At 41.9% G+C, this 18,367-nt stretch overlaps 2 protein-coding genes across 6 annotated transcripts in view; one reads left to right on the forward strand and one right to left on the reverse strand.

Moving 5' to 3' along the window:
* Rad51b (RAD51 paralog B) overlaps positions 1 to 14,730 on the reverse strand; it is a 545,966-nt gene extending 531,236 nt beyond the window's left edge. Inside the window, exons 1-5 of the mRNA XM_052739453.1 lie at positions 14,504 to 14,730; positions 12,488 to 12,587; positions 10,500 to 10,608; positions 8,863 to 8,976; positions 6,024 to 6,140 (exon numbers count right to left, since the gene is read on the reverse strand). Of these exons, the coding sequence (XP_052595413.1) occupies positions 6,024 to 6,140; positions 8,863 to 8,976; positions 10,500 to 10,583 (315 nt within the window). The 5' untranslated portion in view covers positions 10,584 to 10,608; positions 12,488 to 12,587; positions 14,504 to 14,730. The remainder of the gene's footprint in view (positions 1 to 6,023; positions 6,141 to 8,862; positions 8,977 to 10,499; positions 10,609 to 12,487; positions 12,588 to 14,503) is intronic.
* Positions 14,731 to 14,857: 127 nt separating this feature from the next.
* Zfyve26 (zinc finger FYVE-type containing 26) overlaps positions 14,858 to 18,367 on the forward strand; it is a 64,700-nt gene continuing 61,190 nt past the window's right edge. For 4 of the 5 annotated variants that reach the window (XM_052739455.1, XM_052739459.1, XM_052739460.1 and 1 more), the window contains exons 1-3: positions 14,858 to 14,928; positions 15,407 to 15,683; positions 17,285 to 17,363. In XM_052739455.1, coding sequence (XP_052595415.1) covers positions 15,490 to 15,683; positions 17,285 to 17,363 — 273 coding nt within the window. In that variant the 5' untranslated portion in view covers positions 14,858 to 14,928; positions 15,407 to 15,489. Of the gene's footprint in view, positions 14,929 to 15,388; positions 15,684 to 17,284; positions 17,364 to 18,367 lie in introns of all 5 variants that reach the window. The other variant, XM_052739456.1, reaches the window with a different exon arrangement.

The following is an 18,367-nucleotide window of genomic DNA, read 5'->3' on the forward strand; positions in this document are numbered from 1 at the left end:
TTTTGTTTTTTCGAGACAGGGTTTCTCTGTGTAGCTTTGCGCCTCTCCTGGAACTCACTTTGTAGCCCAGGCTGGCCTCGAACTCACAGAGATCCGCCTGGCTCTGCCTCCCGAGTGCTGGGATTAAAGGCGTGCGCCACCACCGCCCGCTATATCTTTTTTAAAGTGTGAGAGAAAAGACAAAATAAGTAGAATTGAGAATGGAAAAGAGAACAAAGCCAAATATAAAATCACATTTAAAGCATAGGAAAATTAATAACTTTATGATAATAAATTTGAAAACTTAAATATGTTAGCCTTCATAGTCATAGGAGTGGTAGATACACCTTTTATCTGAGCACTCAGGATACCGAGGCAGGTCGATCTCTGCGGGTTCCAGGCCAGTCTGGTCTACAGATAGCCAAGGCTACATACCTATCTCAAACACACACACACACACACACACACACACACACACACACTCACTCACTCACTCAAATCCTAAAAATATCATTTGCCAAAACTACTCAGAAAGAAATAGAAACTGTAAGTAGTCCTATAATCATTAAAGGAACTGAATTCTTTTCTCTTTAATCTTCCCACAAAGAAAAAACAATACCAAATAATCTTTGAGGCTCTGAAGAGCAAACAATGTTAATTGTGTGAATGCTATCACTCAATGTAAAAAGGAGACAACATTCCACAATCCATTACACCAAACTAGTATAGATTCTCATGCAGACAGTCACTACTAGAAGGGATACTTATATCCCAAGATCCACCATGAGTATTGATATAGAAATGTCAAATTGGGAGGCAGAGGCAGGCGGATGGATCTCTGTGAGTTCGAGGCCAGCCTGGGCTACAAAGTGAGTTCCAGGAAAGGGGCAAAGCTACACAGAGAAACCCCGTCTCGAAAAAAACCAAAAAAAAAAAAGTCAAATATCAGAAAACTGAATCTAAGAGTTAAAAAATAATAGTATGTCATGATCAAGCTGAGCTTGTCCCAAAGGACAATGATGATTTACTATTAGAGGACCTGGAAATGTTACTGACTTCATGTTAGATCAACACAGAAAATGCTCATTTCAATTCATGCAAAAAAAGGCACCTGGTACAAGTCAACACCAAACTAATACAGTACCTAGGAAAAGAAGAAAATTTCCTTGAATCTGACCAAGGATAAGTCTCAAATACCTACAGCAAATATTATGGGTTGGATGATTTTCTTTCACTTTCTATCTGGAAATTTAAACTTATAGGAAAATTGTAATAGTAACAACAGAATATCAGAAGCCATTTGAATTCATTTCCCATTTTTTTTATCCTTTTTTGCCCTCTCTCAAGTCTACATATGTATGTGTAAGATACATATTTCTCTCAACTATCTGAGTTAGCTGTATGTATCAAAGTTATTCACTAAATATTTTAGTGTGTGTTTCCTAATAAGATTTTTTTTACATAATCATAGTACAATTAATTAACAGCTTCAGTAACCTAACATTGTTCAGCTTGCTAATTTCTATCACTTGATTCAGTAAGACTCACCATCATTTTTAATGATGAAATATGAGAAGAGTAATCCTTTTCAAACCAGGAAGGGTATGGCTTACTACAGCAATTATTTTAGTTAATTTGTGTATTATTACTGTGTCTGTGCACACATGTGGAGGTACAGAGAAGACTTCCTGGAGATGGTTTTCTCATCCATCTCTATGTGGGTTCCTGAGATCACACTTGGAACACCAGGCTGAATGGCAAGCTTCTTTAAACAGTGAGCCATCTCACTGGCCCCAATACAATTTTAACCAACTATATTAACAATTCAATTAAAAGTTACAGATATAAGCCGGGCGGTGGTGGCGCAACTTTAATCCCAGCACTCAGGAGGGGCAGAGGCAGGTGGATCTCTGTGAGTTCGAGGCCAGCCTGGTCTACAAAGCGAGTTCCAGGAAAGGGGCAAAGCTACACAGGGAAACCCTGTCTCAAAAAACAACAAAAAAAAAAGTTACAGATATGAAGCTGAACGGATAGCTCAACAAATAAGAGCACTTCTGCTCTTGCAGAGGATCTGAGTTCAGTTCCCAGCATCCACATGGTGGCTCACAGCTATCTGTAACTCTAGTTTCAGTGAATCTAACTCCTTCTTCTGGCCTCTGCAGGCACCAGGCACGCATGTACACATACACACATGCAGGCAAACACCTATACACATAAAATAAAAACAAGTTTAAAAAATAAAAGCAAAAGATGATTCTTAGAAAATAAAGAAGCTGGGTATGATGGTGCACACCTGTAATCACGTAGGAATCAAGATGATCACAAGTTCAAAGCCAGCCTGAGCTATATGGCAGATGCCACAATGAAAGAGACAAGCAGACATAAAGATGAACACACTGGAGAAATACAAAACAAAGCCACAGAGAAATAACCCATACATTCATGAGAGGAACTGAAATAAAACACAAACAGGCATTGGTGCACACTGACATAGATGTATGGCAGCCTGTGTACTTAGCATGTGTGAGGGCCTAGGTTCAAAACTGGCATCAAAAAAAAAAAAATGCTAAGTGTTGGTGAGAGTGTATTGAATAAAAACACTGTGCATTCCAGTGAGGATGCAGAATGCTACCGTCACTTTGGAAACCCGTCTGGCGGATTCTCAAAGAGCCAAGTACATTATACGATCCAGTCTTTCCATTCACTCCTAGCAGAGTATTTACCCAAGACTAACAAAAACCAATTTTACACAAACATACCCATAAATATTACATTATTTATGATAGATAAAAACTGGAAATATCCAATACCTGTCAACTAATGAACAGTAAACAAAATATGCCCTATCTGTGAAGTGGAATATCAATGGTTAAAAAGAACAAATTCCTTAGATGTGCTACAACATTTAGTTACCTTAAAAATGCCATGTGAAAGAAACTAAACAGAACTGACTACGAATTGCATGAGTTCATTTATGTGAAATGCTTACAGGAAGCAAATTATAGAGGATGAAAACGGATCAGTGCTTGCCTGGGCCTAGGATGGAAGTGAGGATTCCCTGCAAGTGGAACAAAGAAGATGGAGGCCTCCTGAAGGAGACCGCAGTGGGGACCGCACAGATGGACGCTGACAAAGCCTGGATTCTAGGTATTTAAATTATACCTGGAGAGAGTTGTTTTTAAAGTCTCCAAACGACAGCTAAAAGATCAACAGTCGGTAGGAAAAATAAAACTAAGATCTAAGGATGGACAGAATTCTGACTGTACCAAGGCAAGAAGACAGAAGCCTGGCAGGATGTCTGCACTTGGTTGGTGGGAGTATGAGCCAGCACAGCACTCTGGAGGACAACTGGTCCTGACTGTGTGAGGTTACCCATGTGCACACACTGCAACCACTAAACCACTCCAGGCCAGACACTCCAGGCAGTGGCCACACAGAAAATCCTTCAGGCTTTGCATACCATATGGTCTCTGTCACAACTAACTAAACTCTGCCCTTATGTCACAAGACAACCACACACAAAATGTAAACAAATGAGCTTGGCCATAAAACTTTATTTCCACAAACGGGCAGTGAGCTGAATTTAACTGCTGGGTGGTGGTTCTCCAATCCCTGACCCAGCGGGAAACTTCCCTATGCTATCCAGCAGCCTTGCAAAAGTTTTCACAGGACTTATTCCTATCAGCAGCAAATGAGAAACAATCCAAACGTTCACTAATAACAAAAGCAGTACAATGTGACATAGTCTCAAAATGAAATATAACACAGCAGCAAAAATTATGTTCTTGCTACCTGAAGCAACATGAAAAAAAAATCTTAGAAATAACATTAAATGAATAAAGCAATTTATAAAGGAGACATGAGAGATGACTTAATCACAGATACATGATTTTTAAAGTTCAAAAATAAGCAAAACAAAAACTGTATACCTCCCACGTAACTATAAAGTAAAAGGAAACTACAGAGAATGGTAAAAATTCAGGATGCAGGTAAGCTATTCCCTGAATTCAACTGGAAGTCCCCAAAAGATTTTAGAAATGAACTACACCAGGGCAGAAAGTAAAGAATTCGTTACTAATCAGCCTTATAAGCCAGCTAGACGGATCATTACAAAACACCCAAAAGGCTTGTAACTTCACTTGAATTCAAACAATTTGTAAGTGAAGTGAAAGGAACAAGGTGGGGGAAATCACTATAAAACGCAAGGATAAAACACATGCACTGGTCAATCATCTTTAGATTCAGTTGGTTTTTGTTTTTGTTTTTGTTTTTTTCTGTATAAGTAAATTTACAACTCCATCAGCTATAGTCCTTAATTGACCTGGTCCAGCCAAACCTCAAAAGGATTGTGTGTAAAGTGTAATTCTGGCACCATCTGGTGGCAATCAATGACAACAACAAGCCCTTCAATTAGCTTATTCATTCATCAACTATTTATTTAATAGGTATCTACTAGACACAGCAGTCTTTAAATCTCTCTAGGAATAAAGGAAATAAAATATTCCCTAAAACAGGATTCCTATCTTTAAGAAAAAAATTACAATTAAATTATGATTATGAGAACTATAAGAAAACACTGGGGATGTAGCTCAGTGAGTCAGACATTGCATAATATGCTTAAGGTCCTGGGTTCGATACCGAGGAACACGAACACACACACACACACACACACACACACACACACACACACAAACACACACACACACACACACACAAACACACACACGAACACACACACACAGTGGGTCTGCTCTTAGAAGTTTGCTTCTGAAATTTTCAGGCAAGAGGTTCTCAGGATACTGATAAGCAGCCTACAGATGCCACACCCATACACACCAATGCCCCTTTCAAGGAAAAGAGCCACAGTGCTCCTGAAGTGCTCTCTGCTTCCTGAAACTTCATTCAAAGGACAGAGCCTAAATTTCCTTTCCCTGACCCTGAGCTGGGCTTACAGCTCACTTACAATGAAGAGAACCTGTCATAAGCAATGGCGTAATCACCAAGGACACCACCACTTCCATCTTGCTCTCTTTTGGCCAACCCACCCTGTGTGAAGCCAGCCAGGATGTCATGAGAAGATACAGGCTGTGAAGCCCCCACTTAGGGAAGAATTGCCAAAACACAGCACCAGCCTGCCAGTGAGTGAGCCCCTGGGAGTCAGCTCCTCTGGGCATCTTCAACTGTGGCTGACTGCAGGCACTACCAATGTCCCTAAGCTCAGACACTCCCAAAACACTGTGAAGTCGGTGTTCCTCGTTGCTTCAAGCCAGTTAGCTTGAGGACAATTCATTATGCAACAAAATAAAATAATATAGTAAGTGATTGCTTCCTAGAATCAAATGCTACCAATAGCAGGAAACAAAAGTAGCTCCCTATAGTTTAATATATTATTTGCTCAAATATTATCAAAATTGATTCGTACTAGAAATTTCCTAAGTAGTAATCCTTTTTTCAATCCACTCAAATTGTTTCCTAATACTATTTCATAATATTGTGGTTGCATGCATGTGTGTGTGTGTGTGTGTGTGTGTGTGTGTGTGTGTGTGTGTATTCATGCACGTGTGTACATGTGCAGTTGTGTGCACATGTGATTGAGGCCTGCGATCAACACTCAACATCTTCCTCTGCTCCTCTCCATCTTGAGTTTTGAGACAGAATCAGCTCCTCTCCACCGCACTGGCATGACAGACACACACCACTACAGCTGGCTTCGACACCGGTGCTGGTGACCTCGACTCAGGCCCTCATGACTGCAAGGCAAGCAGAAGGACTCTGCCCACTCAGACACCTCCTCAGAGCCCAGTACTCACCACTTTCTGAAGCAATTCAAAGAAACAAAAACCGGGCCACATGTAGTCAGTCAGCAGGATTTGTGTAATGCCTCCGTTTATAAAGCAGCTACACTGACCCTGGCTGGAGGACTACCCCAGCAAAGTACTTACAACTTAGTTCACATTCGTTTTCATGAGGTCATTTTTGTCTTTTTTAACTAACCATTCCTCCTGGCTCTGACACTTATAGAAGAAGGTACGGGTTTCCTTTACCTCTGTGAGCGATCCACAAGCCACACCACCATGCAGGACTTCATCCAACGCAGAAAGGGTAGTAGACAGGAAGGCTGGGGAGAGATCAGCAGACCTCCGCAGCTTTATCTCATAAGCCTGAACAAGAAAATCATTCAGTTCCACTCAGTTGTTACAAACCAACTCTGTAACCATAACCCAGCCTTCTTTCCTCTATTACTCATTTGACTAGTGAATATTTACCCAGTGCCGATGACCGTGCTAAATTATAAGGATGGACAATAACAGTTACCTTGCTCACACAGGCTTATCGGAAAACAAGGACTATGGGATTCAGACACTGGGTGACTACAACATTGTTAACTTACAAACTTATTAGACTTACAAACGAATTACACCTGGCCCAGACATGGTGGTCTGGAGGGCTTCACTGAAGAGCTAGATATCTGTGCAAAACTCTGAATCCACTGTTAGATAAGCAAAAGGAAAGTGAACTCCTGCCAAAGAGGCGAGGACGCATACAGAAAGACCGAGAAGTGGGGGAGCAGAGAAGCTAAGGGAAACTGCAAACCACAAAGAATTCAACGGAGTTCACTTAGGATGGCTGACGGACAGACTGGGACAGCAGAGCAGCTGTGACAGGCTGGAGAAGCCAGCAGGAGCCTCACACCAGGAGCTCTGCGGCAGAGGCAACACGGCCATGTGATCATTTCGAACTCAGGTTGATTTGTGGAGCACAGCTTGAAGGAGGCTGGAGAGATGGGTGAGAAATGGCCCCTAAAAGATACCCACACCAAATCCCTGGAGCCTGTCTCTGAATGTCACCATATTTAAAGGAGAAAGGCTCTCTACAGATGTGACTAACTTAAAGATGGTGTGATGAGGAGACAATCCTGGATTATGTGTGCGGACCACAAATGCCAACAAAAGTGTTCTTCTAAGACAGAAGCAAAGGCAGCTTCAATAGAAGACAATGATGTAAAGACGGAGCAGAGGGAGAAGTGGCCACAAGCCAAGGCATGCCAACATTCTTCAGCAACTGCAAGAGGCGAGGAAGGGATTCTCCCCTAGATACTCTGGAGAGGGTGCGGCTGTGCCTGAGCCAGACTATGAGACAACAACTTTCTCTTCTTAAATCCATGCATTTGTGGTAAATATAACAAATTACCCTATTTTTGTTTAATTTTTATTTTGTGTAGATGGGTGTTTCGCCTGCATGTATGTCTGTGTACCACATGCATGCCTGGTGAGTGAAGAGGTCAGGAGGAGGTATTGGATCCCCTGGGGTTGGAGTTATGGTGTGAGCTGCCATGTGGGAACTAGGAATTGAACCTGGGTCCTCTGGAAAAGTAGCCAGTGTCCTTAATTGCTGAGTCATCTCTCCAACCCCACCAATTATCATTTTGAGGAAACACTGTTGTTGGCTTAGAACAGAGGTTCTCAACCTGTGGGTCGCAACCCCTCTAAGACCACCAGGAAATATAGATATTTACATTACAATTCATAACAGTCGCAAAATTACAGTTATAAAGTGGAGAAGCAGGAGGAGTGCTGCACCTGAGTGCTGCACCACAAATCTGAAGGGTTTTTAACACGACCAATTCTTTTTTTTTTTTTTTTTAATTTGCAAATCACCATCAGAAAGTAATGAGTTTAAGCACGCTCGCACACTCTTGGCTCATAACAGAACAAAAGAGTGAACAGAGGGAACTCATGCTACACCATGCTTCACAAACTGGCAACAGAGAAAGATGGACTGAGGGAAGCAGAGGAGCTTGACCGGACTCCAGGGAGCCTCCAGACTCTTCACTTAAGGTCACCGCAGCCATGGCCACAGTGAAACGCTTGTACCAAGTGACTCTCTGTATTCAACCATCATCTACAAAGGTTCTTTTGGGTGCCAGGCAGCGGTTCCAATTGTGGATCGATCCTCTGTGACCGTCAGAGCCACTTGACATATCTACCCCAACTTTTCAGTTTGAGCCAGTATACAATCAGATATCCAAAGAGTCTGCATGCCATGCAGACAATTCCCCTTTGACTGTAGTAAATCCAGGTTGTCATGGGCAGTGGCAACCAGGAAGGGGTAAACCGGTGTTATATTAGGGGACTAAACATTAGGGGGCATCTCTCTCCCTCTTTCTTTTCTTTCTTTTAGGTTTTACTCTTTCATTTTAAGTCTCTCTCATCTGTGAGACTAAGACTTTTTTCCTAATAATCCTCCCTCCTAAACTGCTCTCATAGTGATCAGCGCTCCAGCCTCTGCTGCAATACCACACGAATAGCCCGTTACCATTTCCAGAACAGAGTAACAGATATTTTAGTAGACTCTGAATATTTTCTTGCTTGTTTTCCATGTGCGTTCAAGACCTATTTTTTTCAAATGCACCAACTGTCCCCTTTTATGATTTACCACTTTTGGAAAAATGTCCCAAATCTGTAGCATGGTCTGCAAGACCCCACGCTGCCTCCTGCTTCTCAATGTTTTCTTGCTTGTTTTCAATGTACATTCAAGACCTATTTTTTTTTTTCAAATGGACCAACTGTCCCCTTTTATGATTTACCACTTTTGGAATAACGTTCCAAATCCTCAGCATGGTCTGCAAGACCCCACGCTGCCTCCTGCTTCTCTCACTGGCTGCATCTCTGCAACCCTCTTCTTGACTGTGTTCCACTGGCACAGCCTTGGCTGATCACTGAACAAGCACCTTTCCCAGAGCCTGGGCATTTGCTATCCCAGCGGCCAGACACTTCCCCACCGCTCCTCCATCCCTGGTGTCTCCGCCTGTCTCCCTGATTCATCCTGCCCATCTGAGCTAAAGCGCTGCTTTCACGGGGGAGCTGTCCACGTTACACAGACCGTTTGCATCTGTGGAGCACAGGCCCTGCTGACCACACACAGAAGCTTGTGGACACCTCCATAACTCAGGCCAGTCACTCTCATAAGTTCCAGCGGGGAGAGACCTAAGAAGTCCTAAAAAAGAGAAAAAGGAAAAGTAAATATTTAACATGCATGTGTAACAAAGATGTAAGAATGAAAAAGAAATTTTCATCATGGGCTCTTTTTGTTATTATTTTAAAAGAAAAGCGGATGTAAAACAAAAAGAAACTTCCAGTTGCTGTTCATCTCTAGGCAGAGGTGAAATTTGTTGCAGACAGAAGATGTATGCCTCTTTTACATCCTACCACTGAGTTTCACCCTACATATGCCTCAACTCAGGGATGTGAGGCAGTCTTACGCTCTTTTACACAGTCTAGGCAGCATGTCTCAGAAGATACACCAAGCAATGCCACACACAGCACCACCCAGTCCAAGTTCAGATGAGCACTGCACTTGAGTATGGGTCCAAATGTATGCCCAAAAGAATCAGGTTTAAAAGTGTTTGTTTTCTAGGCTAAAAGTTAACTCAGAGAAAAGTCTTTGACTACTGAGAGAATGGGGATGTTTAATGTTTAATTTAGAATACAGAATAAAATGTTGAATTCATACTTTTAAACCATTTAAAATATAGACATTACTATTAAATATATTAACAGAATAAAGATATCCCGAAAATAAACAATTCCCAAAAATTGTATGTTGTGAAAATATGTTCATTAAAGACAAAAATCCTAAAATAAAACTTTAACCCTAATTTACCCTCCTAAGAGGGACATTCTTCTTTACTGTACTTAAAGATGTAGCATGAGAAAAAGAAAAAAAGAAAAAAAAGCAACTTCTGTTGTATACATTTATCAAGCCAGTCCTAAAAATTTACTGCTGGGCGGGGGGTATAACTCAGCTGCAGAACACTTAAACCTGGGGCTCAATGCCTAACATTAGTAAATCATAATAATAACTCTAATTATTAATGTCTCTCCTAAGAGAAATCATCCTCGCAGTAATCTCATTTAAGTCATATTTCTCAAGTAATAATAAAAAAAAAATTTAAGTGGATGAAACTTCTCAGGAACCCCAAACTAATGACACAGGCATTCTTTCTTATGCCATGATCATTCTCACCCAAAAATACAAAACCATTGGACTTCAGTGCATAAAATTCCAGCTGCAAATGCAACCTAAATCATGTATAGGGAGCACCATTATTTCACTTGTTTTTGTACATCTACGTTTTTATTTCTGTATTGTCTAGGCATGTGGAGGCGAGAAGTCAACACTGGATGTCTCCTTCAGTCACTCTTTAAGATCTGACCTCTGAGACAGACGTGGAGGTCACAATTTGGCTACACTGGCTACCCGGCAAGCCACAGGGATCCTCCTGTCTTTGCCTCCTTAGAGTTGGGAGTTGAGGTGTGCACTGCCAGGCCTGGCCTTTTATGACAGGGTTGGGCATAAGAGCTCAGGTCCTCACGTTTTCGTGGCAAGAACTTTACTGACTCTGCCATCTCCCCAGACCCTACAACCCTAAGCCTTCATAACCCAAGTTTAACAGTTACTAACGTAAACTTAAAATTAATTTGTACATAAAATGTATCTAAAAATACATAAATTTTTACCTGACAATTAACGATCTGATGTCTGCTCAAACGGTCACACAGCTCTTGTGATAAACCCACTCGTCTTAGTTTCTTGCTGCTCATCTTTCCAGATCTCCCAAAGAAGAATCTTGAAAAACATCAGAAAGTAATAGAAATGATAGTGGACAGACTATACAAAACACCCTATAAAATAAGTCCTTCAAACTTCTCTATGTGCAAAACAAAACACGGAAAAATCGCTAATGAGAGTAGGAGAGACACTTGCTTATCGACCATGTACACAGAGAAAGAAAGCAACCTCAGAAAACACATTCCATGCAATTCTTTGATATTACATGACTTTAACAGCACGTCATATTTACATTTCAGTCTAGTTTGCCTTCTGTGGCTGTGATAAAACGCCGACCAAAAACAACTTGGGAAGAAAGGGTTTACTTGGCTAACAAACTATATTCCATTGTCAGTGGAAGCCAGGGCGGGAATTCAAGGCAAGAGCTTGAGGCAGAAACAGACGCTGAGACCACAAAGGAAGGCTGCTCAGTGGCTTGCTTCCCTGGCTTGCTCACTGGGCATTCTGGCTCAGGAGTAGGACCACGCAAAAGTGAGCTGAGCCCTCCTCTATCAAATAACAATCAAGAAAATGTCCCCACGGATAATCTGATGGAGGCAATTCCTCAACTGAGGTTCCCTCTTCTCAGGGGGGTCAAGTGTCAAGCTGACTACCAAGATGAGCCATCACCTGTAACAATCTTAAGAGATTGAGCGTTATTTACACATTTCATTTGGCTATGTAATCTTCAAGACACATTTCCAAATAGCAACTCTGCATTGAACTATAACAAGGACAAAGAGACATCTGTTACATACCAACCATGCTCTAAACAAGAATAAACAGACATATTTATTAATATTCTCAACAGATTATAATGAAAGTAGGTTGTCTTTTTTACACATGAGAAAGCTACTCTGCAAATGTCAGCTACCCCACTATCATCAGAAAAAAACAAACAGCCGATTTAGAATTCCATCCAGGCAGTCTGACCAATCCTCTTAACCACTGTTATTGTAAGACCACAAATCTTATTTAACCCTTGCTTTTTCTAAGAGTCAGAACAAATCTCAATCAAATGAGACTTTACTATTATAAGTGTTAGCAATAAAAGTATTCTTTATCATACTAGCCGATTGCTGTCTCATGTGGAATTGAATTCTGGTCGTGTACCTTGCTAACTGAGACTCATGAAGTACTTGTCTTTGGGGGAGTTAGAACTGCTGTAATCTCTGTAATAATGCATGCAAAGAAGAGGCTGTGTATGTCATTGATATGGCAAAGTGTGCTCCAGAAATACTAGAAGAGGAACTCATTAGTCCATGAAATGATGTAACAACAATCAATAACTATAGGTCAAAGAACAAATCTATATACAAGAACTAAGATATCTACTACCAGCACTATAGCCCAATTCTGTTTAACACTTAAATTATCTGAATTACATGAAACCCCCTCCTCTCTCTCTCCCTCCATCCTTCATCTCCTACTTTCCTCTCTTTTGTTTTCCCCACAGAAACAAAACATATTCCCTTTATTTCTCTCTATGGGAATTTCTTAGGGCTGATTGCTTCCTTAAGAGAAAATTCACCAAGGAACATTTATCTGCTATTCTGCTACTTACTGCATTTCAGATAAGGCAGTTCTAGGCAATAACATCACTGAATGAGTAAGTTCAAGCCAAACAACAACAACAAAAAAAAAAAAAACCCACAAGCCAAAATTACAAAGACCTTAGCAATAACCACTGTGATTTAATATTACCACTCCCATCACTTGCCCTCACTGTTTATGGCTTCGAGTTATTTCCCTATTCTCCCAAATATAATATAAATTCTCTCAATATAACATTCTCAATTTGTTTGTTTCGTTCGCCAATATTTCTTAAGCACATATTTCTGCTGAGCCCAGTGGTTTAAGAACCTTTAAACTCATTTCCTCTCTTTTTCATACTTACAACTGAAAGGTGGAGGGATATACACTCAAATAACTACAACTATGCCCCAAGTATAGTTGTAGTTGCTGAAGAAGCAGACGGAGAAAAGTCGCAAATTGGCCTGAAAGAAAAAAAAAAAAAAAAAGTAGGTTGAATGTCACAATCCTGCTAGAAGTAGCTTCCTTAAAAGTCAGTTCCATTGCCTAAAATGTCTCACGGGATCACCAAACCACATAACAATTCCAAACTTTTAGGATCACATTAAAAAAAAAAAATCTTGAAAAGGGGGGTCCCTTCCTGGCAAAGATACTTCATTTCCTAGAGCACTGTTTTCCTCATGTGTAAAATAAGGGCAATTCTAGTTTCTACTCCAGAGCTAGTGCATAATGCTCAGGGTAGGCAGTTGTCATAGACAAACATGTGGTACTTCTAACACGACCATAGGTTAGATTAGGTTAGGTTAGGTTAGGTTAGGTTAGGTTAGGTTAGGTTAGGTTAGGTTAGGTTAGGTTGTTAGGTTAGGTTAGGTTAGGTTAGCCTTCCACTTCCACACACAAAGCCTTGACAATCAGTCCCTTCTTTTCCAGTGCTGCTACCACACTTGGCACTTATATCTTCCTTAATCTTATCTGTGTGTTATTATAGCTTATGCCTTTCTTCCTGCTCTGTGTGTGTGTGTGTGTGTGTGTGTGTGTGTGTGTGTGTGTGTGTGTGTGTGTCCATCTGTCTTGGAGACAGAGGAGATGGCAACTCAGACTGAGTTTATGTTAGGCGCTCAATAAAAGTAGGGAAGTAACAAAAACAGCTGTTTTGTGGGGGTTGGGGGATTATTTGTTGGGCCCTTAATACGCGTTTTAAACTTTGGTTTAAAACTCTAGTTTTAAATGCTTCTGATGTTTTTAATTCAGTTTACACATAAGGATACTCTGACACACTAAGCTGAAAACCGAGCAAACTAGCCAGGGATGGAGCCAGCTTTCGAATCCAGAGATCTGAGTCCAGATTCCAAAAGTGTGGCAGTCCCTAAACTTGCCTAGATCCCTAATTGCTCCGAAGCGGAGGGAGAGACATCAAGAGGTAGAAAACCTCATGCAGAACGCACTAATAAAACAGGGCAGCTTCCAAGCATCACCCACCCCTGAGAAAGCCCAGGACCCAAGCCGAGTTTGCAGGGACGAGCCCTTACGGGAAGCAGAGGGCGTGCCCGGTACCCAGGACTCTCTGCCACCCGGTATCAACATCCACAGGCCCGGAGAGAAGGTACGAGATAATGAGCACACCCACTTCCCCACAACTGCCCCCCTCAGAAAACTCCAGTACCGGGTCAGCAGCATCGAACTTTCAAACTTTCCCCCACCCTCACATAATTACCCGCGAAAAGCGCGCACAGCAACAACTGGAGTGCTGGTTGGTCGGTACTCTGCCAACTCATCCAATCAGAAGCAGGCAAAAGTTCGGGTTGGCCCCGCTGCGTTCTGGGAATTGTAGTTCATACTCTCAGCCTAGCTTCTTAATCCAATTAAATTTCTCCGTTGTAGTGATTATCAAAATCGAGGAGTAAGAACCTCTCAAGACGAGTGTGAAGCAGGGAAAACCTTGCCTGGAAATTCTTTTCCTTATTGAATCGAATTTTAAGTTACTTTCTGGGCCAAAGAAACGTCTTTGGGGGGCTGAAGAGTTGGAGAAAGGATGGGCTAGCTGCCTATTTCAGTTTTGGAAAGAGAGCTTAGTGTTCGTTTTGCTTTGCACTTTGAAGCTAACTGAAGCTCCTCAAACTAAAATATACATTGAAAAAAAAAAACACTGAGTGTAGTTGAAAAAGAAATAAAGGAAATCAAGTAGGTTTAATAGTAAAGCAGTCGCGGTAAGAAAAACTTAAGAACTGTCTTGATTACTGAATTTGTGAAAAGCCTTTGCTCACTCTTGGCTTTCGGTTGCACAACTCTTCTGTGTCGACCTCGGTCTTCTGATTTATACATAATTATATGTTATAATATATAATATATGCATGATAGCTATGTATAAATGAATATATACCCCAAGTAGATGGAATAATGATGCAGGAGGATCCAGGACTCCTGTAGACATCCCCAGCATCTGTCACTGGCTGGCACTGAGATAGTGGCGGGGCTGTGGAACACAGCTACTCCCGGCCTCAATTTCCCCCGAAATGCGTAACTAAAGGTGTTGCAAGGAGAAGCAGTCATGATTAGGAAGGGTCCTCAGCCCGGTAGCTAGCGGACTTAACTCTTGCGTAGCTTCACCCTAGCGAGCCGGTGCTGTCACGTGACTCAAATAACTATGGTCCTTGATTTGCATCTTCCTTCTCCTAAGCCAATAGGAGTGGCGCTCTCATTCGTCATCCCAGCGCCTTCCACCACTCTTCGCAATGGGATCTGTCACCTGACTGGGCTCAAACATGGCTGCCCTGGAAGCGAAAATGCTTTTGACTCCCGGAGCAGGTGAGTGTAAAGCGCAGGGAAGACGGCAAGGGTGCTGTCCACGACCCCGCTAGGGGGAGCATCCCTGTCCCCCAGCCTCCCGGCTCTCCATTTCGGTCCCAGATTGATCTCGTGGTCTTTCATCCTCTGCCTTAACAGAAGGCTCAAACCAAAGGAGTGCTCATCCTTACCAACAAAGCACCCACCTAGAGATTTGTAATCCGACTGACAAAATGTTCAGGAGCGAATGCGGAAGTAAATTTATGTGTCTGCGCTCCAAGCTAACGCAAATATTAAGATTATTATGTATTGGGTCCGCGTTAGGAGATGGGATCCACCCCTTTAGAGAAAGAGACGGATCTCAAGAGGAGTTAGTAACAGGTCAAATTAAACCCAAAACAATAATTAGAAAAGTAAGTTCTGCCTTTTTCTTTCGGGCTAGTAGCTGGTGGTTTATCCAAACAGTTTCGTTTCTTCTCAGCTGGTGTCTTGTTTCTAGGAGGTACTCCTCGCATGAGAAAATTAAAAATGTATTCCGCATAAGGCCTCTCTTTCTACCTCCCTGCACTCTGTGCTGGGAAAATGAGTTACCCATTTGGAAAAGAGGAAACCGCTACCGAGGAGCAGCTTTTTGAATTTTTCTGTGAGTGCCTGCGGAGGGGCGACTGGGAGTTGGCACAGGCATGTGTACCTCAGCTACACAAGGGACAAGGGGATATCCCCAGAAAGGTGGAAGACATACTACAGGCGCTGGTGCAGTGTCCCGTTCTGCTAAGGTAAGCGACCTCCCTTCTTACCAGGATCTCAGAGAGGAAGACACAATGTTCAGTATTTGGAGTCTGGTCTTTATGCCCCCAGTCAACTACTCAATTAAAAATTTAGCATAACTAGCCGGGCGGTGGTGGTGGCGGTGGTGGCGCACGCCTTTAATCCTAGCACTCGGGAGGCAAAGGCAGGCGGATCTCTGTGAGTTCAGCCTGGGCTACAGAGTGAGTTCCAGGAAAGGAGCAAAGCTACACAGAGAAACCTTGTCTGGGGGGGGGGGGGGGATTTACGGAAAGGTTTCTGAAATCACTCCTTGTTTATTATCAATAGAAGATGCTGTAACCGCTTCTTGTCACCAAAAGACAAATCTACCCTCTCCTCTTACTTGTAAGAGTAATGTGGTGTTGCTTTACCAAAGAACTGAAAGTGCATTAACTGAAAACTTTGTATTTTGAAATAATTGTAGACCCACAAAAATTTGAAAAATAATCGCGTTCAGGGTACACCCTTTTCCAGCTTCCCCAGTTGTGACCTCTCATCCAGCTGTAGTAAAATATCACAATCAGGAAATTGACCTCAGTACATTAACTACAGTAAAGATCTTACTTGATTTTTACTGTGTTTAACTCTATATTTGCTTTTTACTTGTAATTCTGTGCAGTTTTACCCATACGAGGATTGAGGTAACCCCAATGTAATAAAAATACAGAAGTACTCACCACTACATATGAATTCTCTCACTCCTTGCTCTTATACTGTATATTTACACCATGGCCCCTCCTTGCCTCTTGGTAACCACAATTCTCCATTCTAGATCTTTAAATTCTTAGCAGTGCTGTGAACTAGTGTCATAGGAGCCAAATGTACTATTTTGTTCCTTCTGTTATCAGCCTGTGGAATTATTGGATTAGCACATAAAAACCAGAGAAGCAGCTCACTCTTCTGTTGATTTTTTTCTCCTTAAATTTGGGTCCTAGGCTGTTACTCCCCAAACGACTGACTTCAGTCAGGCTTATGAATTCCTATAACTACATAGTTACAAATGAATTTCTATGAACTCCTTTTATTCTTTTGTATTTGATTAATTTTTGGTATTCAAAAGTACACTTCGGGGCTGGGTATGGTAGTTATAACCCATGCATCCCAACTGAGGCGGGAGGATTGCTATGAGTTCAAGACCAGCCTGAACTATGCAGTATGAGACCCTGTCTCAAAACAGTGAGTGGCGGATATATTTCACATGGACTGTGACTTTCTCTGTAGGAGTGTTCCTACAGATAAGACTGAGCCAGGTGTGCTGAGGCGGTGGCTGTAGCTCCGGACACTCTGGAGGCTGACACAGAGGAGAATCACCTGAGCCCAGAGTTCCAGCCCAAGAACACTCCAGCTGGGAAGATAAAATAGGATTCGATAAGGTGGTCCAGACATGAGTGGAAGCTGGAAGTTACAGGGTTCTGTTTTGTTGAACTGTTCCTTGCACTTGAGAATTTCCCATGAGGACTTGCCTGTTCGGGTTTAAAACAGACTGAAAACTGAAATAAAATCTCGAATCACAAAAGACAAAGGGTCAGGTGAAACTCCTCTTTTACTAAAAAATTCTTTTCCTTTTCAGATGCAGGCCAGATATCAACCCTCAAAGATTAGCCTGGCTCTGGCTTCTCGTACTGGAAAAATGGTTGAACCAAGAAAAAGTACGTGGGTTTACATTTAAATCTTTCCCTGAGGCCAGGACTGAGAAGAACTTAGGAGTTATGTTTTTCCTCCTGTCTGTTACTTCCTTTATTTCGTGGTTGGTTGTGGTCTTTCTCAGTTTTGACTGTGGAAATGATTTGCTTATTAATTTACCCTGGTACCTTAGCATATAATATCATTAGGAGTGATAGTATTTTGTTAAATATCTCTAGAAGTCTTACTCTTTTTTTTTTTTTTTTTTTGAGACAGGGTTTCTCTGTGTAGCTTTGCGCCTTTCCTGGAACTCGCTTTGGAGACCAGGCTGGCCTCGAACTCACAGAGATCCGCCTGGCTCTGCCTCCCGAGTGCTGGGATTAAAGGCGTGCGCCACCACCGCCCGGCGAAGTCTTACTCTTGAAGAGAATTTTGTGGAGTTCAGTGACTATGCCAAGACGGGTGGGGTGGGAGGCACAAGCCTGTCATCCCAGCACTCAAGAAGCTGACACAAGAAGATCACCAGAGTCCAGGAGTTCAAAGCTGGCCTGGGCAACATAATGAAACTGTCTCAAATACACACACACACACACACACACACACACACACACACACACACACACACACGGAACATTTGACTCAAGAAAATGACTCCAGCAAAACCGGAGATGAAACCAAGATCTGACGTACCCCAACCCCTGTCTATTTTCCACTTCAGCATTATATTTAGCCTACATGGACTTCAAAGTAAGAAATTCAATTTTTAAATATCCATCATTTTTTCCCTTGTATTTATTGCTTTTACTCATCAGGATTATTTTGTTTGTTTGTTTAGTTCCATTTTTTTTTTCACATTTGTCTCACCCATAACTGTACCAAAAATTCCTGATCTAAATCTTTTTTGGTTATTGTTTTTCAAGACAGGGTTTCTCTGTGTAGCTTTGGTTCCTGTCCTGGAACTCACTCTGTATACCAGACTGGCCTCGAACTCACAGAGATCCTCCTGCCTCTGCCTCTCTGGTGCTGGGAT

The sequence above is a fragment of the Peromyscus californicus genome, unplaced genomic scaffold (genome assembly GCF_007827085.1).
Source record: "Peromyscus californicus insignis strain IS unplaced genomic scaffold, ASM782708v3 Scaffold_15__1_contigs__length_86483966, whole genome shotgun sequence".
In the NCBI taxonomy this organism is placed as follows: Eukaryota; Metazoa; Chordata; class Mammalia; order Rodentia; family Cricetidae; genus Peromyscus; species Peromyscus californicus.